This window comes from Gorilla gorilla, chromosome 16 (assembly GCF_029281585.2).
Source record: "Gorilla gorilla gorilla isolate KB3781 chromosome 16, NHGRI_mGorGor1-v2.1_pri, whole genome shotgun sequence".
NCBI lineage: Eukaryota > Metazoa > Chordata > Mammalia > Primates > Hominidae > Gorilla > Gorilla gorilla.
Genome location: NC_073240.2, coordinates 42,532,321 through 42,552,094, shown reverse-complemented (window position 1 = coordinate 42,552,094; position 19,774 = coordinate 42,532,321). Strand labels below are relative to the sequence as shown.

The 19,774-nt window shown below is 55.2% G+C and overlaps 2 protein-coding genes across 22 annotated transcripts in view; both read right to left on the bottom strand.

The window, feature by feature from the left end:
• The window catches only part of LOC115932637 (bifunctional peptidase and (3S)-lysyl hydroxylase JMJD7-like), a 32,673-nt gene extending 26,146 nt beyond the window's left edge, over positions 1-6,527 (bottom strand). For all 5 annotated transcript variants that reach the window (XR_008672015.2, XR_010130959.1, XM_055363473.2 and 2 more), the window contains exons 1-4: positions 6,433-6,527; positions 1,032-1,185; positions 702-955; positions 282-338 (exon numbers count right to left, since the gene is read on the bottom strand). Coding sequence is in view for 3 of the 5 variants with exons in the window: in XM_055363473.2 (XP_055219448.2) it covers positions 282-338; positions 702-955; positions 1,032-1,185; positions 6,433-6,496 (529 nt within the window). In the remaining 2 variants the exon portion in view is untranslated. The remainder of the gene's footprint in view (positions 1-281; positions 339-701; positions 956-1,031; positions 1,186-6,432) is intronic.
• Positions 6,528-6,760: 233 nt separating this feature from the next.
• Positions 6,761-19,774, bottom strand: part of MAPKBP1 (mitogen-activated protein kinase binding protein 1) — a 58,172-nt gene continuing 45,158 nt past the window's right edge. For 9 of the 17 annotated variants that reach the window (XM_055363466.2, XM_055363468.2, XM_055363467.2 and 6 more), the window contains 21 exons: positions 19,202-19,348; positions 18,807-18,982; positions 17,956-18,047; positions 17,571-17,696; positions 17,148-17,218; positions 16,871-16,992; positions 16,522-16,597; positions 16,301-16,412; positions 16,024-16,087; positions 15,649-15,783; positions 15,227-15,360; positions 14,957-15,012; positions 13,540-13,776; positions 12,858-13,024; positions 12,498-12,643; positions 12,186-12,383; positions 11,931-12,015; positions 11,387-11,670; positions 10,548-11,162; positions 10,040-10,125; positions 6,761-9,400 (listed from right to left, as the gene is read on the bottom strand). In XM_055363466.2, coding sequence (XP_055219441.2) covers positions 9,173-9,400; positions 10,040-10,125; positions 10,548-11,162; positions 11,387-11,670; positions 11,931-12,015; positions 12,186-12,383; positions 12,498-12,643; positions 12,858-13,024; positions 13,540-13,776; positions 14,957-15,012; positions 15,227-15,360; positions 15,649-15,783; positions 16,024-16,087; positions 16,301-16,412; positions 16,522-16,597; positions 16,871-16,992; positions 17,148-17,218; positions 17,571-17,696; positions 17,956-18,047; positions 18,807-18,982; positions 19,202-19,348 — 3,357 coding nt within the window. In that variant the 3' untranslated portion in view covers positions 6,761-9,172. Of the gene's footprint in view, positions 9,401-10,039; positions 10,126-10,240; positions 11,163-11,386; positions 11,671-11,930; positions 12,016-12,185; positions 12,384-12,497; positions 12,644-12,857; positions 13,025-13,539; positions 13,777-14,956; positions 15,013-15,226; positions 15,361-15,648; positions 15,784-16,023; positions 16,088-16,300; positions 16,413-16,521; positions 16,598-16,870; positions 16,993-17,147; positions 17,219-17,570; positions 17,697-17,955; positions 18,048-18,806; positions 18,983-19,201; positions 19,349-19,774 lie in introns of those variants that run through there. The other 8 variants (XR_008672006.2, XR_008672009.2, XR_008672010.2 and 5 more) reach the window with 5 other exon arrangements.

Here is a 19,774-nt window from a genome sequence, read left to right as displayed (position 1 = left end):
AGGGGAAGTTCTCCTACACTTACCCCCTGGCCCAGCGGGCCTTCAGGGAGGTTTCTTTGGGTCTAGAAGAAACAATGCACCCGCCCTCAATGCCATGGGTCCATTCCCCGACCTCAGCTGTCAGGGGAAACCCTCGGTGGTGCCCGAGTCCTAGAAGCCAAAAAAAATCTTAGAGAACAGCCCAACCTCCACCCAGGGCCATCTCTCCACTCCTGGCCTCGTCTTCCCTCCCTCTGCCCCAACCTGCTCCTTCCCCACCTTTGTATTCCCCTTACACCTACAAGAAGTCACCGCAGCCGCCTCCCCCAGCCAGAAGTTCACAGCATCGGGCATCTTTCCTGCAGGGCAGAAGGCAGAGAGCAAGTTAGGAAGGCCAGGCTGGGGAAAGCTGCCATCCAGTGATGCCAGAGCCAAAACCTGGGTGAGCACAGAAGAATCCCAAGAAAGGGGTCAGGAAGAAGAGGCAGAGGTTGGGAAATGTTGGGGAAGGGGTCCTCCCTCCCTGGGGCAGAAGGAAAGACAACAATCTTTGGCAGTTCATCTATGATTAAGTCAAGGCCTGGGAATGTATTTAGTGAGCTGCACCAGATGCTGACAGGACCAAGCCCATAGGCCAGGTCATCACCTAAGGGCAAACAGGCTGACCCCCTCCTTCCCATATCTTCCCTGTCCAGGGCCAGGACCACCCCACCTCCACTCACCCAGGGCTTCGGAGGCCCAGGGCACATGGGATTCCAGATCAGGCAGCAGCTGGGGCAGCTCGGTGGGCAGGTTGGAGCACTGCTTCTGCACATAGAGGACTCCAGGGTGCTGGGCCCGGCCCTCCAGCACATCCAGCACGAAGCTCAGGGGCAGGCGGCGCTCAGCTGGCATCATGAAGCGGTCCCCTCTCACGGCATCCGCGTAACCATCTGGGGTCACGGCCACACTCACCTCTGTGGAGCCCCCTGTGGCTCTAGAGGAATGGACACTCAGCCCATGCCCAGATGCCAGTAATCACTGCTCACACCTGACCCCAGGGCAGCTCCCACCTGAAGTAGGGGAGGGACCACTTCTGGAGGGCCGGCCAGTGCTGCAGAGCGTTGTGGATGATGCACGGCCTGTTGGGGCAGACCCAGTCCCGGTAGAAGTGGAGCGGAGTCGGGGGTTTGTCCAGGTAGGGCACAGCAAGAGGCACGCAGAGCTCTGAGAGAAAGAAGAAGACAGGGGATGGAAGAGCTGAAGTCTGCAGCACCCAGTCCCTGCCCAAGAGATGCCTTCCCTGGAAAGGCCGCGCTGTGTCACTGGGAAATGCTCGTTGGTGACCAAAGGACCCTGGACAACCAGTAATAGAAAGATGAGGAGGTAAAAATGAAAGCAGAAAGCATCACGCACACACACGAGCATGGGCCCTGACCGTCCACAGGGCCAGAGGCTGCTACCCAGCCCATAAGCCAAATCCCCTGTGGGGCTGTGTCTGCACAGTAGACCCTATGCCTTCCCACCCTGGAGAGGCCAGCCTCCTAGCATCTACCAGGAAAGGCCACCATGGAAGTGGCATTGGGAGCTCCAGAATGAGTAAGGCTGAGGCCCCATGGCCACGGGCTATTCTGGGTGTTGTGTGGCTCTGGGAAGCCCCCTTTAACAGTAACATTTACTGAGCACCTGGAATGTGTTCAGCACTTGGCTTGGCTAATCTGGGGCTATCAGGGATGACACAATCGTCATCTTAAGAAATTTACAACCTTCTTACCCGGGAAGACAAACTACCAGATGACACCAATGGAGGAAAAGGAAGGGCTCGGCTATGGTTTGGGTCCTGCTGAACAGCATCACCATCTCCAGACACCCAGGGCCACCACGTAAACTTCGGCAGGCTGCGTGGTGTGCCGCCTGCGCAGGGGTCTACAGTGGCCCTGTGTCACCTCTAATCAAAATCTTTTTGACTCAGCTTTCTCCTTCACTCCCGTCATCCTACTGGTTAGCTCTAAGTCCTGTTGATTCTGTCTCCTATGTCTCTCAAACCCACCGTCTCCTCTCCTCCACTGGCATCCACATTCCAGCTACCTCCTTTGGGTCCTCACTCAAATATCACATTGATAAGACTTCCTTCTCCGACTATACTTTCTAAATTTATAATCTGTCCCCCTGCCGCAAATCTTTATATCCCTTTCCATATTTTTTCTCGTTAGCATTCATCACCATCTAACATGCTATATATTTTAGGGCTAGACGTGGTGGCTCATGTCTGTAATCCCAGCACTTTGGGAGGCAGAGGCAGGAGGATCGCTGAGGCCGGGAGGTCAAGACCAGCCTTGGCAACGTAGCGAGACCCCATCTCTACAAAAAAATTAAAAATTAACTGGACATGTTGGCATGCACCTATACTCCTAGCTACGCTAGAGGCTGAAGCCAGAGGATCACTTGAGTCCAAGAGGTAGAGGCTGCAATGAGCTATCACCGTGCCACTGCACTCCAGCCTGGGTGACAGAGCAAGACTTTATCTCAAAAAAAAAAAAAAAAAAAATATATATATATATATATATATATATATATATATATATATTTCACCTACATAAACTGTTTATCATTCTTTCACCCTTGCTAGAATGTGAACTCCACAAGGGCAGAGACACTTGTCTGTTAACTGATGCACGCCTGGGACCTAGAACAGTACCTAGCACACAGCATGTGCTCAGCAAGTATTTGCCTAATGTTGAATGAAAGTCTCCAGTATCCTGGCTGGATGGTTGCAGTAGTGAACTAGCTGGTTTCTCTGGCTTAATTCCACTCCCTCCCAAAGCATTCATCATCATAGCCCCAGTCATCTTCTGAAAATACAATCTCATATCGTCATACCCCTAGTAACAAATGCCTCGATGGCTTACCACTGCTCCTTAGAGAATGCCGCCTGCCTTGGCACGCACGACCAGGCCCAACCTACTCTTCCAGTCTGATTTCCTGTCTCGTGCCTGCCCTTGCCACACACCCTCTATTCAGGTGGTACCTTTGTTCCAGCTGCTCACTCAGACTGGAGTGTCTTTCTGCTGGTTTTTATAAAGTGTACAGGGCTTCGCTTTGCTACATTCATGCTCTAGGTCGAGCCAAACGGCCGTGGTTTCCATTTGGTGGTTACCACATCCTGCTCCAAATGGTCCCGGCACTGATGTTCACCTCTGAGGTCACACTGCATCTCTCACGGCCACACCATGCCAGTCACCTTTACTTTCTGATCAGTTGGAAAGTGAATGTTCTTAGATCAAATATTGTAACTGAGTGAGAAGACCCCACTGGGCCCAGGAATACTGGAAAAGAAAGAGCTGGCGTGCCTGCTTGCTTCCCTGGCTAGAGTAGCTCCTCTCTGTGGGCAGGTTGTCCTGTCATCTCTCCAGCTCTCAGCAGAGAGAGTAGCTCCTCCCCGCAGCTGGTCATCCCATCGTCTCTTCTGGTCTGGCTGAGTCAGGGGCTTTTTATGGGTCTCACAGGGGAGGACGTACATGCCTATTGGTCCATGGGCAGCCATGGGTGGGCCGGAAAAAGCACCAAAAGTTCCCATTCCGCTCCATGGAACCGGCAGCCCAGCCCCTAGGCTTCAGGCCTTCCCTGGCTTGAAGGTCGGGCTTCACCGGGACCCGCCACCGTCCACCCAGGAACCTGTCTGCCTCTTGCCACCATTCACGGCACCCAAGCTGTTTGTGAGAAGGGGTGCCTGCAGGCCAGCACTGAGCTGCCCTCAGCCCCTCTTGGCCTCCCTCCCATGCTCGTTGGCACCCAAAGGCCAGAGGGGGCCAAGGTGGCAGGGGGCTGGTGTGTCAGCACTGCCCAGCACATTCACACACCCAGCCAGGCTGCAATAGCACCCAGACTCGGCCTCAACTTTGCTCCATGATCTGATCAGGTGCTGACAGTGGGGAGAAGCCAGACAGCAGGATCAGGCACTTCCAAGCCTGCGGCAGCAGGAAGGGGCCTTCCTGGGTCCCCAAAAGTGCAGACATGCCTGGGTCCACAGCTGCAGCTTGGGAGGCTGCAGCTGCACCTAGTAGGGTGGGGCTCCTGCCTGCTCCTGGCTCCCAAGAGCACAGGGGTGCCTGAGTTGCAGCCCTGGCTTGGGTGGCTGTAATTGCGCCTAGGGAGCTCCCACTCCACCAACTTGGAAGGGGTGGGGCTCCCACTTGTCCCCAGTTCCCGCCAGCTCTGTGGAACATGTGGCCCCAGCTGCCTCTCCTCTTCGCATTTTCCCCACAGCGGCGGCGGGCAAGGTGCATATGGCATGGCAGCTCTGACCACCCCAAACAGATGAGCCTAGTAGTCCTGTGTTCCGGAAACAGTGAAGAAGCCAGTTTGCACAAAGCAGGGTCTTTGTGCACATGTGTGAGTATTTTTGTACTCACAAGTACAAGTCCCTACAAGTCCCAGTTGCACCTTTGGCAGGGTGCTCGTGGGCTTCTGGGATGTGGCAGGGAGCGAGGTTCAGGCTGCAGCAGAGGGTCTGGGCTTAGGAGCAGGTCCTGCCCAGCCATGTGAGGGTGGGGGTGGTGCAGTCGGCTGCCTCGGTGATGCAGGGAACAGGGGACTCACTACCACCACTGCTGCTCCCAGAGCCACTTCTGCTGCCTGACTTGTGCCTCCCCACTGCAGCCAGCATGATGACAGCATCTGCTTCAAACTGCCCGCCACTGTCATCAAAACTACTGGACTCAAACAATCCTCTTGCCTCAGGAGGTGGGACTACAGGCACATGCCACCACACGATGGTGTCTCACTGTGTTGCCCACGCTGGTCTTGAACTCCTGGCCTCAAGAGATGCCTCCCACCTTGGTCTCCTGAAGTGCTAGGATTACAGGCGTGAGTACTGCACACAGCCTGGGATTCTGAAAATACACAGAAACTGCCATTTTTTCACCCTTTGGACTTCTGCAATTAGGGATTTGTTTTACTTGCTCACCATTTCCTTTAGAGAATGGCTGCTTTCCTCTCCTGGGGCTTCCAAGTGAGAAAATTTCAAAAGGGATCCAAACAATTGCTTTGACCCCATAACTCTGCTAAGAATTTAACAAGGCCGGGAGCAGTGGCTTATGTGTTCCATGGCGTTCCAAAACTTTGGAATGCTGAGGTTGAAGGATTGTTTGAGGAATCTGAGACCAGCCTTGTCTCTACTAAAATTCAAAAAAATTAGCCAGGCGTGGTGGCGCATGCCTGTAGTCTCAGCTACTCCCAGGTGCTGAAGCAGGAGGATCTCTTGAACCTGGGAGGTCGAGGTGCAGCGAGCTATGATCGTGCCACTGCACTCCAGCCTGTGTGACAGAGTAAGACCCTGTCTCAAAAAAATATAAAGAATTTAACCAACAAACATACTCACACATGTGCAGAAGACAGCAGACTGGCTTCTTCACTGTTTCCTAAACACATCAGGCACACTCCCACAGAGGGCTTTGCCTGCACCTGCCTTCTAACCTACTTCTTCTACTCTACAATGTACTCATTCAGTACACCTGTGGTTAACTGTCCACCTTCTCACTTAGAATGTAACAGGACATAGACTGTAAAAGACAGATTTGTTTTGTTCAGTGATGTATCTCAAACACACTGAACAGAGCCTGGCACACAGAGATGCTGAATAAGTATTTGTTAAATCAATACTCAAAGTATTCGTTGCAGCATTATTGAAAACAACGGATTGGACATGACCTAAATGACTAAGTGAATACAGCACTAGCACACAGACGTGAAAAAGACTGAGGTAGAGGAATGTGAAATAATCTCCAAGATACATGGTGCAGAAGAGTGTGTTTAGCAGGCTACTATTTGTACAAAAAAAGGGTAAAAAGTCGTGTGTGCACGGATATAAACAATCTTTCTGTAAGAATGCAAACTGGGGCTGGGAGGGAACCTTGCTTCATTTACATTGCGTAGAATTGTATATTACATACCCGTCACATACACATGAGCCTGTGTTGCTGTTCAGTGGTAAGAAATCATTTAAAAATAGAAAAAAGAAGGAAGGAGGGAAGACAGAAAGAAAGAAAAGGAATAAAAACCAAGCAGGGGAAGAACCAGGGACCATTTGGTCAGCCTGCAATCCTCCCAAAGTGCGACAAGGGAGTTGAGGTCGGAGGTGGGGCACGTGGGGGAGGAATCCGACCACCACCTGTGTGCCTTCGATGAGCTTTCAACAAGGGTAACAGCAAGCTGCTCAAGACTGTAGGAAACAGGGCTTCGCCGCGACCACGGTCAAGACGGCACCGGGCCTTGGGAATAACGTGAACAGTATCACCCAGGAAGCCGCGGGAGCGCGCGAACACGGGAGAAGGGAAGCAGGTTGCCACAGAAGAGCAACCCGAGCGGGGCCTCAGGGCAGTCGCACACACGAGGTTCCGAGCCCCCGGTGTCAGCGGCATCCCAGGGCCCCTCCCGTGTTCGGAAATCGCCGCAGCCTGTGGGAGAGCCACTCACCCCTTGCAGCGGCCGGGAATTCTCGTAACTCGCTCCGCACGGCTTCCAAAGCCGCCTCCGCCATGGCTGCATCAGCGCCGGCCGAGACCCCGCCTCTCCCCGACGTCCCCGCCGCAGGCCACACCCCAAGCACTCGCCCCGCCCTCCCCAGAGTCCCCGCCGCAGGCCACACCCCCAGACCCTCGCCCCGCCCTTCCAGAGGCCGCCGCCGCAGGCCACACCCCCAGCACCCCGCCCCGTCCTGCCCCTGGACGCACACCCGGTTCTGCCACCGAAGCGGTGGAGCGACCGGCAGCGCCCGCTTCGGCCTGCCCCACTGGCCGGCATCCAAGGGTTAACAAACAATTGTGTTTATTGACAAGTTCATACATCAGTACAAACGGGCACGTTAAAAACAGCCCCCCCGCCCCATGCAGCCGAGGATGAGGCGGGAAGCGCCGCGACCTGCACAAAGTAGAAAAGTTATAAATAAGGGGCTTTCAAAACAGGGCGGGGGCAAATCTGGAGTGGGGCGGCGGTTGCCGGTGGCCTCAGACATGCAGAAGGGGACGGGGCGCCGGCCGGGCCACGAGGCCCCCCACCCACATGGGGCAGAGGGCAGGAAAAGGGCGGCCACATTCTCACAAACTTCTGGCGAAGGGTAGCTCCCTCCTCCTGAAGGACCTGGCCCAGAGTGCGAACCTGAGTCCCACCTGCGGTGGGCGCGGCTGGTGTACGAAGTCGGGGCACAGCAGGCACGGACCCGCCCCCGCCGCCGCGGGAGTTCCAGGGCCTTGCGGGTGGCGATGCTAGAGGAGTGGGGAAGGGCCAGGTTTGGAGCAGCTCAAGCGCACTCAGGCTGATGCCCCGGAGCTGGGAACCTTTTGTAACTTTTTTTTTTGAGATGGCGTGTAGCTTTGTCACCTAGGTTGGAGTGCAATGGCGCGATCTCGGCTCACTGCAACCTCCACCTCCAGGGTTCAAGCGATTCTCCTGCCTAAACCTCCCGAGTAGCTGGGATTACAGGCGCCCACCACCACGCCCAGCTAATTTTTTTTTATTTTTAGTAGAGACAGGGTTTCACCATGTTGGCCAGGCTGATCTCGATCACCTGATCTCGTGATCCACCCGCCTCGGTCTCCCAAAGTGCTGGGATTACAGGCTTGAGCCACCACACCTGGCCCGGAACCCATTTCTTTATAAGCCTCTGCCTATGGCACAGCAGGGCGGGTGAAGGGGCTCTCGTGGCCTAAAGCTGTGGTAAAGCTGCTCTGACTTACCTGCAGCAGAGGGGAGCACTAGGGCCCAGAAAAACCTTTCCTCAACTCTTCAACTGCCTCACGACATGGTCCCACTCTACCTCCTAGGGTCCCCTATCTCCTTTCCCTCACCCCTGATTACTGCCCTTTTACATTCTAACCTATCCCCTCACCTCTGCCACTTACCTGTCCCATCTACCACTTTTCTAGTGTCTCCTTTGGCCCCAGCACCTCCCTCCTCTCAAACTCCAGTATCCAGCACACCCATGGGTGCCCAACACTGCCTTTGAGGAGGCTCCTTCTACCTAAACCAAGTGTCCTATGGGCCATCTCGTATCAGCTAGGCTGTGGACACCAAGAATCCAGAATCTGGGTTCACTTAGTGTGCTGCACCCCTTTTCTGCTCCCTGATAGGTGTTCCACATAAGCCAGGGTGGTGAAGCTGAGGCAGGATGTGAGGAAACTAGGCACACAGCAGCCAGCCGGATACTCTAGCAACCAACACTCAACGGCATGCTGTGCAGGTAGGTGTGTGTGTGTACATGTGTGCACGTGCATACATGTGATCTCATCTGTGGCCGAGGTCCTGAGGAGGTAGGCCAGCGCCCTGTAAACGAGGGATGTTCCAACACAGGCTTCTGACTAAGCATCATTCAGGATGCAGGGAGAAGGTGGCCTCTGGGCTCCAGCAGCCGGCTGGGGTCCAGGGTAGAGGACAGGGAAGAACAAGGGGCTGAGGAAAGGAGGCCAGAGCTTCATGTTTGCCCAGGTGAGGGCTTACTGTCCTGCAGCAACGTCCCACAGCTGGCTCAAGTTCTGGCCAGGAGAGTAAGGGGTCACAGGGAAATACAATGCTGGGCCCCTCTTGGAGGGAGAATGGGAGTGGAATGTGCGGGCTCAGGTCCAAATACCAACTGAAGTCTCCTGATGGCTGGGGACACCCTGGAGGGCCAGATGGCTCTGCCTTTCTGAGCTGCCAGGTATTGGGGAAAACCACCCTGCTCTGGCAGCCAGGGGAGTGCAGCTGGTGTGAGAGGGGAAGTGGAGGTAGAGGTGAAGGCCCACAGTTGGCTGACGGGCACTGAATACCACATCACCTCTCACCTCGACCCCAGAGTACCCTGTGTATGCTCCACCACAGGGAGCTAATCCCTGCAGTAATTTCAAATGGCTTCTAAGAGAGGGCCAGCCCTTCCCAGATTCCTAGATGGGGCAGGCTGCCCTCCTACCTCTCACAGCACCAAGATGACAAAGACCCAAGACCTGTCCCTGCCACTGGAGGGGCTGTGGAGGCAGGAGTTCCAAGTAAGTGAGGCAACAGTCAGGGAAATAAATTAATAAATACAGGCCCCCCGTGAGGAGCGGCTGGGAAGGCTGCTTTGCCTCTGAACACTGCTCCCTGCTTTCCACTCCAAGCAGCCCCGCAGGTTTTGGTGAGTGGCAAAGGGGCTGCAGTTTGGAATCGCTGGGGCATTCATTCACTTGGGACAGGCTTCCAGAACTCAGAGTTTGCGTTCCATACGCCGTTCCACGGCTCGAAGCAACAGTTCTGAGTATTGCTCCAGCAGGGCCTGTGTCTGCTCGGCTCCCACAGCCCCAGGGCTGCTGCCTGGGCTGGACAGCACTGCCCCAGCCACAGCTTCCAGCTCCTGTCGCACTGAAGAGAAGGTGTCTCTGAGGAGCTGGGCAATCCGACTTTGCTCTGCTGAGGGCATCTTGCAGCCAGCCACCTGAAACAGCACCCCCAGAAGTGAGGTGGAGGAGCCTGTCAACAGACATATAAAAGGAAGGGGCCCCACCTGGGTCCAGCCTGCCTCAGAAGGGACTAGCTGGGAACTCTACCCGCCAAGATCAGCATGTATGGCCAGGGAACATGGGATGCAGGCAGACTCTGGGGGTGACGCCCAAGGAGGAACCCATTGGATTGCAGAACCGTCTACATCTTATAAGCAACTCCTTATGACAACTCCGGCAGAATCTGCTTTCTCTTTCAAAGTTTGGGCCTTCTTGGACTGTCCCCTATGTCTAAGAGGGCCAAATAATTCATGGATATGAAAAAGGATGCCATTAATAATTACACTGGGACAACGACATAAACTGGGATTGTCCTGAGCCAACTAGGAGGTGTGGTCTCTTCAGGCCTCACCTCCTGAGCGAAGTCTCCAGCTCTTAACCAGAAATGACCGCAGGTGCCCGGTACAAGAGGCTAGCCTGGCCTCTAACCCCCTCACCTATGCTGCCCAAGATGTTCTTGAGTGTGCCATCCTGTCAGCACAAGAGCCTTAGCATACCGTTCTGGACATGGTTATCCGAAACACCCAGCACTACTGACGTGCTCACCCTCCTGCCGGGGGGCACTTAACACCCACCGAGTGGTAGAGCCGCACGGCCTGGCGCACGCTGCCCCGGAGCTCTGCCACCAGCTGCTCACACTGCTCCAGGCTCACCGCTGGCTCTGAAAGAGACGGATACAGCTCAGTGAGGCCCAACATGTAGCCCTTTTAGGCCTCCGCACCCAAGACACTCAGAGCGGGAGAGACCTAGCCCTCAGCATTGCACCCCCCACTTGCCCTCAGTCCCTTCCTCTTGGCTTCTCTTCCAGCGGCCTCCCCAACACCACACAAACAAGGTCCAGAGGAGACGGGCAGCCCCAAGTTCAGAAGCCACTGAATGGGCAAGTGAGTCACAAGGAAATCATGAAGGTTAGCAGGAGGGTCTCACCATCAGGGGTGTGACTTACGGACCTGCGACAGGAGCAGACAGGACAAGAAACACCAGAAACTGTACCCACAGAAATGGGATGGAGCCAGACAGCAGCCAACAGAGAGGGGAGAGTAAGGATGGGGCAGGAGATGAGAGCTGGGGAGCTGTGCACACCTGAGTCCTGGCTCAGGGCTGCCCCTGGCTTGGTGCATTCCATGGGGTTGGGAGTCTTCTCAGGGGGTGGGGGCTGCAAGTTTTCAGGGCCTTGGAAGAGGCTGCTGACTGGCAGTTGCTGGGCACAGGGGCTGCTGCGCCCAGGATGAGCCTGGCACTCTGTCCTAGGCTTGGGAGTGGGGCCCTCCCCCAAACAGGCCCATCTCTCAGTTGTACTGTGAGCTTTTCCTAGGCCCACCGGGAAGCCAGGCTTTTCTGCCTCGCCAGGGGCCCGGCCTTTGGTGACAGGAGAGAATGCAGCCAGGGTAGGACGGTCAGGCAGTGGTTTGGGGATGTCCAGGACCAGGTGAGCCCGGCTGGGCAGGGCCAGCTTGCTGAGTGGTGACACTCGGATGGGGGCATGAGCTTGAGGTTCAGCCACCAGACCCAGGTTCTCCCCAACAGAGATACTGCGGGATATCTTGGCCATGGAACTGGTGGTGGGGTTCTGATAGGAGTGAGGCCGAGACGGACGGCCATCAGCTGGGGGCAGGGAGCCCAGACCATCCTGAGCTTCGATCTCCCGAGAGAGCAGTGCGCCTGGTGAAGAGGCCTGCAGACTGGCCTCATCTCTTTCTGCAAAGGAGACAGAGGTATAAACAGGTCAGGTGTTGAGGAAGCCATCCCAGGTGCCAACACCCAATCCCGAAGAGCTGCTGTTCCCCTCCACATGCCCATTAAGGGACACCTAGTGGCCAGCACAGTGGCACATCAGGGCCACACCAGGCCCTCCCTCCTCCAGCATGTACATGTGTTCCATACACCCTGCACCCTGGCACTGAACCCATCAGGCTCCTCACCCTGTGGCACCAGACTGTGCACAGACTGGGCCTTCTGGAGTCCAGAAAAGGGGCTGGCTGTGGCCACTCTCTTGGGAGCCCAGCTGCTGTCAGGGTTGAGACGGCATCGTGGCAACAGCACAGAGGCTGCCTGCTGGGGGCTGGGGTTGCCAGAGGACGGTTCCACCTCCGGGGGTGCTCCAGGGGGATTGGCACCATTGCATCTCGGCTGCTCACCAGATGCCTGTGGCACCTGGGCTGGTCTCGACATCAGTGCCAGGCTTGAGGAGGACGGGGATGGTTCCCTACAGGGAGGAAATGTGGAAGAAGGCCCAGAGAAGGCTCAATGCTCCTCCCTGCCAAAATGGCGAGAAACTCATAGCACCAGGGCACTAGGAGAGGACAAGCACAAAGCCAGATAGGGCTGGGGAAAGGCCAGTGAGCCCAAAACTGGGAGTGCAAAACACCCCGCACATGGAGAGACAGAACACTGGAGAGGAGAGGGCAGCAGCCCTGGGAGGCCAGGAGAGCCGGAGCTGCTGCTGGGGGTAGGGGGCCTCTGTACCTGAGTGGGCGGGTCTGTACTTGCAACAGGAATCGTGAAGAGATACTCCGAGACTCTGACCTCTCTGGCACCTGCACTGGGGCCCCTACCAAGGTCAGAGAAATCATGAATTGGGGCAAAAACCAAGCCCTTGACCCAGATTTTACCTCCTTGAGACCCCCAGCCACAGCCTATACCCTGGGACCCTCCTCTCAGGTAGGCAAGGAGGGGAGAAGGGCAAATAGCAGGCACTAAATGCTGGCCCTCTGACCACACCTGGAGCAGCTCCACTGGCCAGAGTCTCAAAGTGCTGTTTTAGAAACTGCTCCTGGTCTGGAGTCTGGGGGCTGCCCTCCTGTAGCCCATAGGGGCCCACGTCTCCCTCCTCTTCTTCCTCTTCTTCCTCGCCCTCAGCTGGCTCTTCAAGGTCTGAGGAGATGCCATCCACACTGAGGGGCTCCGTGCTCTCAGAGTCTGGGTGTGGGGAGGGGAGAGAGGCATCGCACCGCACCCATCTGTTGCCAGAGCCTCCCCACCCACCTCCAGGCCCCACCCCCCATGGCCCCTCCCTCCAGGCTACAGCCTCACCTTCAGTGGGGTGCTCGGGGCTGGAAAGGCAGCTGCTGCTGTAATCCACAGAGCAGGCACTGTCAGGGCTGTGCTTTTCTGAGCTCCTGCTACCTGGGTACACTCTTCCCAGAGTTCCCCCGGCTGGAGCCTGCACCTGGAACTCACTGCCAGGATTCCAGCAGGGAGAAGAAAAGGCAGTGAGCAGGGGTAGGCAGCAGCCCCGCTGGACTCCTGCCTGTGATCAGGGTGAGGGATAAGGCAGTGGTGAGCTGGAAGGAAAGCCCTGAGTATCCTGGGGGCCAACCCTCCCTTGACTAAAGAACACTCATAGGGAGGGGAAGACAGGGGCACGAGGTCTGGCTAGGGCAGGATCCTTGCCTGGTATCCATGGTGGGGCTGTCACTCGGCTCTGGGTAGACAATACCGTCTTCAATGAGTGCAGGTTCCAGATCTTGGGCAAAGACCCCTTCCTCTTGTGACAATAATCGGATAATATGGGGATAGGAACAAGGTTGGGAAGCCTGAGGCCGAGGGGGCTTTTCATTCTGGGAACACACAAAGGGATGTTAACAGAGCAGAGGTGACAGATGAGGCAGTGGTAGCTGGGGGGTAAGCCCTGAGTATCCTGGGGGCCAACCCTCCCCTTGGAGAAGAGGTGGAGGTGAGTAAGGATGCGGTGTGCACTCATTCAAGGGGAAGCTGAAGGACAGACATCGAGAAGCCAGGCTGGGCTCCAGTTGCTGATGTGAGCTTCTGGATGAACTATATTAGCACTCTGGGCTGTCAACCTCCAGCTACCACTTAATACCAAGAGTTCTCCAAGAAACCCACCCCAGGACAAAGGCCACTTTTGCCTCTCTACCCCAACCCCTCCCCTGCCTATCCTGATGACCAAACCATACAGCCCAGCCACCCCCATCCTGGCTTTGCAGTTCAGGTTACCCATGTGCCACAGGGGTAGAGCAAGCATAGCTGGACAAGTGCTGAGGTCCCAGCTGGTGGCAAAGGCTGCCTAAGGCCCCTTGGAACTCTCTAGAGAGCTGGGAGAAAGCAGGCTCACCTGGCTAGTAAGTGAAGTCTCAAGGGCCTGCTGCCCATGCTTCCTGGGACCAGATGGGATGATGGCCAGCGAGTCCTGGCTAGGGTCCTGCAGGCTTGGGGCCAGTGTTTCCAGCTGCCGCAGATCCAGCATGGATCTAACGCTCAGTTCCACACCTGGCTGAACCCAGCGCCCTCTTCTTCTGGGTCCTGGGTTGGCTGCAGGAGCTGGGTCCAGGAACCCCACGGACTCCTGTGCCTGGTGGGAGGTAGGGGGTGGGGGAGGAGTAACAACAACCACACAGTAAGATCAACAAATATCCACATATCCCTTACTATGTGCCTGGCACACTACACATACTAGCTTACTTCATCCTCACAGCAACCTTTTGAAATGGGCACTAGTATAATCCTTGTTTTACAGATGAGGAGACTGAAGCACAGGGGGCTTAAGTGACCAGCCTGCGTCCCACAGACAGTAAGTGGCCTGCAGGTTAGTCTGGCTCCAGAGTTCATGCTCTTAGCTGCATTCCGCATCCTCTGGCACAGGAACCCCTAGTCTCAGCCTTCACCTGGTATCATGGATGCCTGAGAGCTGCGGGTCTCTAAAAGTCTCCTACTCTGAGGACAGCCCCAGCAGCAACCACTTACTACCAAGAGTCCCCCAAGAAACCCAGCCCAGGGCAAAGGCCACTTCTGCCTGTCTACCCCAACCACTCCTTTTGCCTCTCTACCCCAATCACTCCAATAGCTGGGGGCCCCAAAGTCCCTTCACAGCACCAAGGACAAACCTATAGCCCAGGCCTGAGACCCCTGGCCCGGTCAGGGTGCTCCAGAGACACCACAGCATCATCACTCTGTGAAACTGTTGCTGACAACGGAAGGTACTGGTGCTTGGGAACTTGCTCTGAACACCTTGATCCCCCTTTGGCCACCCCAGGGCAGTCGCTGAGTTATGGGTCCCCTCATGGCCTTTTCCCTCTAACTATTCTGGAAGTTCTCCGCTTACCTCCTAACTGGGGTCTTTAGAACTGTTTCTCCAGATCTCCGCTCTTTGGATCCTTGATTTCCTGCATTTTAGTTCTAACTATCTGGCTTAGGGGTCCTTTGTCCTATCCACCTTGAGCTCTTCTCTGATGATATTTACTTCCAGGCACCAGGCAGCTGAACAAGTGCCCCACCTCCCCAGTGCTGACTAACCCTGTGCTCCATCCACCCCATCTGGTCCACAGGAAGGAAATACCTGGGCTTTCTTCACCCTGCACCCAGGACCGGCCCAGCTGCTTCAACTTCCCCGACAAGGCCTTCCTTGGACACAGGAGTGCAGCATGTGGGCAGACCCCATGCCCCAGTACCCTACCAGGCCCAGAGAGCCCTGTTCTCACAGCTCCCTTTGCCTCCTCTAACCTTGGAAGAACATTTTAACAATGGCGACTCACCCGACTCATCTCCCAGTGGGACAGGCTTCGGGGCAAGGTTGGGCTGGGGACCGAGGCTAGACAGAAACAGGCAGTCAGAGGAAGTGTCTCCTGCCCCCTCCCCCGACCCAACCCTGGAGCCCTGGCCCCATCAGCCCATACCCTGTGTGGCCACAATGATGCCTCAGTTTCCTCAGCTCACACTGCTCTCACCCCACAGTCTCAGAAAAACCATATCTAGCCATTATACCAACTAGGGCCTGTCTGCCCCCACACCCAACTGCCACAGACCCAGTGCCTTCTTGGTACTCTTGGCAAGAATGGGCAGTGCTGGAAGTTCTTCTTCAGTCCCCTCATCTTCTCCCTCCTTGTCACTGTCTGATGAGAGAGCCGGTCCAGGAGACAGCATCGATGGGGCCTGGTGCCTGAGTCCGAGACAAGGAAGGGCATGGGGAGAGGAGACTCAATAGGGGGAGAGGAGGCTCAATGGGGGAAGAAGGAAGAGGTGACTCAATGAGGGGAAGATGAGACTCAACGGGGGGAGAGGAGACTCAACAGGGGGAAGAGGCTGACATCATGGATCCTTGTGTGAGAGGTAAGGTCTTGGGAGACAGAGTTGCTGAATGGCAGGCCCAAAGCATGGAGGAAGTGCAGTGAGGTCCCAGCAAGCCATCTGCACACCCACCCATCACTTGCCCACATTCTGTTCTCACCGGTTGGGTCCAGAAGCCCTTTGGGGAGAGGATGGTCCTTGCTGCTTGCCGCCCCGCTGACGCTGGCGCAACTCGGCCAGACGCTGCCTCATGCTGATGGTCATCTCAGAGCTCAGGCGCCACACAAATATGCAGCTGGGGTAAAGCCACACACTTGGCTGAAGGAGGGGCAGGCAGAATGGCTAGCGCCATTCGTTCCCCTTATCCATGGATGGCAAGGAGACCAGAGCCACCCTCCACTTCAGGTCAAGCACAGCCAAGAGCTATCCCTGTTAACCCCACTTCCCAGAGACATCACTGAAATGGAGAGAGGGGAGGGCAGGGTGCTGTGGCAGAGTAAGAATCTGCCTCTCAGGGAAGCTGGCTTCTGCTCACCTGTCCCCAGACACAGAGATGAGATGTTTACAATCATTACTAAATTTCATGCCAGTGACAATCTCTGTGAAGAACAAAGAATACAGTCTATAAGCCACCTTAAATTCCCAACCAAGTCCTCTCCATCCCAACAGTGGACACGGGGGTTGGCTGCAGGGTAGGGATAGGTAGCTCTGCGGGTCCCAAGAAACTAATAGAAGAGTGAAGTTCCAGGGGTGGAACTCACTCAGGTTTACGCAGGTATCAGCTTCTACTCGGGGATTCAGGCTACACTCACCTGAGTGGCCAAACATGGTGGCCACGCACTCGCCTGAGGAGAAGTCAAAAATGGAGAGATTCTTGTCAGAACAGCTGGTGGCAATGTAGATCCCTGAGGGGTCTGTCTGCACCTGAGGAGTAGCAGGGTGTGCAGCTGGAGGACATGGGAAGTACCAGTCCCTCCCACCCAGCATCACTCTGTCCCCGAGCCCCTGTCCAGTACCCCCTCTGGGTCCTTACCTTAATGAGTGTGCCATCCTCACCCTGTGATCCTTTAAACAGCTTCTTCTGCTTTCCACTGCTGATGTTAAATATCCTGTAAGAAACATAGTCTCTTTCTCATGAGGAGGCAGTGAAGGTGGAACACGCCTGGGGGATGGAAATGCCAGCTTTCACTCCCAGTCTACGCTCTCTGGGAGCTACCCCCAGCAGCAAACAGGCTACCACCTCTTGGGTGAAGCAAAGTACTGTAGGCTCAAGGGGGTACAAAGTCCTGTACAGAACGACAGATGTGGGAACTTAGCTGCACAGAGCTGACCCCGTATGGCGATGAAGGAATGTGGGCAGAGTCTGAGGAGGGGACGCCCACCGAATATTTCGGTCCTGGCAGCCGATAGCCGTGTACTTCCAGCTGGGCTCCACATCCATGTCATAGAGGGTCGTCTTCCGCACCACGTGGTGTGTCCGTGTGAACTGCACTCCATCTCCAGACTGCAGGGGTGGAGCATGTGGGCAGGCCCACACCCAAATGCCTCACCAGGCCCCAAGAGCCCTACTTGCGCCTCCCTTCACCTCTTGTAACCTTAGGCAGGGAATGGCAGACCCCGCCCTGCCCCGCCCCTCTCAGGAAAGCCCAGTGCCCTCACCTTCTGCGCAGTGCGGAAGTAGATGCTCTTGTCTGCTCCACAGCTGATCATGCGGACTTGCCCATCACTGGCTATGAAGGAGGGAAGCCCAGCTGTTCCCACTGTTCTCACCACAGGGGAGCAGCCTGCCTCCCACCTTCCCTCCATGAGATCCCCCATCAAGCTACTCTACATGCCAGGGAAAACCAACTAAATTAAACCTGGAAACCCAGGTTTTCCTGTCTCCTTATCCTCAGTCCAACCTGGTTGGCTCAAGTCCCAGCACTGAGAGTCTCTGTTCCACCTATCTTCCCAACCAGCTTCAGGCCTCCCAGCTGCTGTCCAACACTCCCCGACGACTGGCAGACCCTTCTCATGGAGGTGGGAGGCAGATGGCAGCAGGGGTGAGAGTGGCAGGATGTGTCTCATTCACCCTGCCCGCACCTGCAAACTTGACAGCAGTGATGGAGGATGAGTGTTCGTCCAGCGTCTGCTGTAGGCTGTACTCCCGCCCGGCATCCAGCACGTGGATCAGCCGGTCCCGGCTCGCCGATGCTAGCAGTTTCAGACCTGGGGATGAAAGAACTCCATCAGCTCATGAGTGCCCTGAACAGTCCTTATCTGGGCCGGGCAAAGAGCCCCGAGGGAACTGAGCCCCATATCCCCAAGCCATGTGAACCACGGAGCAAGGACAGAGCTGTCTTCCTCTAAACCAGCAAAGACACCAATGATCCAAAGATTACCGACCCCACGTCCAAGAGCTGGGACAGATATAAGTGGCACCGGCAGGACTGGAGGAGCCCTGTGCCATTCGGGGCATTCTCCTGACCTGTGTCTGGCTTAGAATACTCCAGGCACAGAATCTCAGAGTCATGGGCCTCCACCTTCAGCATCTCACTCAGGGACTGAAGTTCGTGCACCCTGCAAAGATGAGGAGAGGTGGGAAGAGGCCATGGCCAGGCCACAGGAAGGACTCACGCCCCCTCCTTTGCTACATTTTCTCCTCCTTTTTCCTTTTTTTGAACTTTTAGGCTTAGAGAAAAGTTGCTGAAAGAACAGAGAGCGTCTATATTTCCCTTACCCAGCTTTCCCTAATGTGAACATCTTACATAACGATAGTGCAATTATCAAAACTAGTAAATTTATGTTGGTACAATACTATTAATTAGAGACCTTATTCAAATTTCACCAGTTTTCCTACTATGTCCTTTTTCTTGACTCTAGATCCTATCCAGAATCCAAATTGCATTTAGTTACTTCTCCTTAGACTTCTGTGGTCTGTAGCAGTTCTCTAGTCTTTCCTTACTTTTCATGATCTTGATGCTTTTGAAGAGTATTGATCAGTTACTCTGTGGTATGTACCTCAATGTGAGTTTGTCGGATGTTTTCTCACGCCTATATTGAGTTTATGCATTTTTGGTAAGAATAGCACAGAAACAATGTCACATCCTTCTTAGTATATCCTATTATGGGCTTAATGATGTTGATATGAGGATGTTAACCTTGATCACTTGGTGAAGATGATTTCTGCTAGGTTTACTCATTGTGAAGTTATTATCTTTGCCTTGTAAATAAGTATCTTGTTGCCCAATCTTTTCGAGCCAAACCCTCCCTAAAGTTCTAAATACCCAACTCTGCACCACGAGAGACAGTCAGTACCCACCCAGGGCCTGGCATTACCTAAGTGTGCCCATACGGTCCCCTGATGCTAGATGCTGTCCATTGGGGCTGACACACACCGAGCGGATGCCCACGCGGGGATCCAACAGGGATGCATCAGCTTTGTCTCCTCCAGGCAGCTCTGTGTCCAGCAGGGCCTGGGTGTTCCCATCCACATAGATGATTTTAATGAGGTCCTAGTGGAACAGGTTAGAAAAGGTGGATGAGGCAGGCCTGACCAGTACAGCTGCAAGGGGCAAGAAAGCTGAGCAAAACAAACCCTTGGACCACAGAGCACAGCCAAATGAAGGCTGGAAGGCCAAGGCCTAGGGACCCAGTTCCCAGTAACAAGGTGCAATAGCTGTAGGGATGGGGGCACTGAGGGTGAAGTGGGGCCCCACAGCCTCAGGGCTCACACTGCTGAGGATGTTTCGGTGGAGGGTGGAGCCATGCACCCCGGAGCTCTCTGTGTTCCACAGGCGGATGGTGTTGTCTGAGGAGCAGGTAATAAAGGAACTGGGGGGCAGGCAGGCCTGGTTACTGTCCTTCACCTCGGGGTAGACCTGAAGGGGCCGAGGGAACACAATCAGACCTCCATTCGGGAGCAGTCCTCTGCCTACCCAAGGAGATGGAAGGGAATGGGAAGAAAGAGGGAATGGTGGCCAGGACTTAGCCCAGTGCCTGTCACAGGCCATACATAACTGGTATATACCCTTCAACATGACCAAGGGGAAGCACCCACTATATATCAGGCACTCTTCTATGTCTCCCACTTACATTATTTCATTTTATTCTTAGAACAATTAGGTGAATCAAGGACACCATTTTACAGGTGAGGAAACTGAGGCTTGGTCAAATTCAACAACTTGTCCAAGATGACTGAGGCAAAACTAAGGATGGGGCACACTGGGGAAGCCTGTAACATTCAAACTCAGTCCCCAGGATCTATCCCAGGGAAGTCACTGGAGAAACAGGGAGGCAGCAGGAAT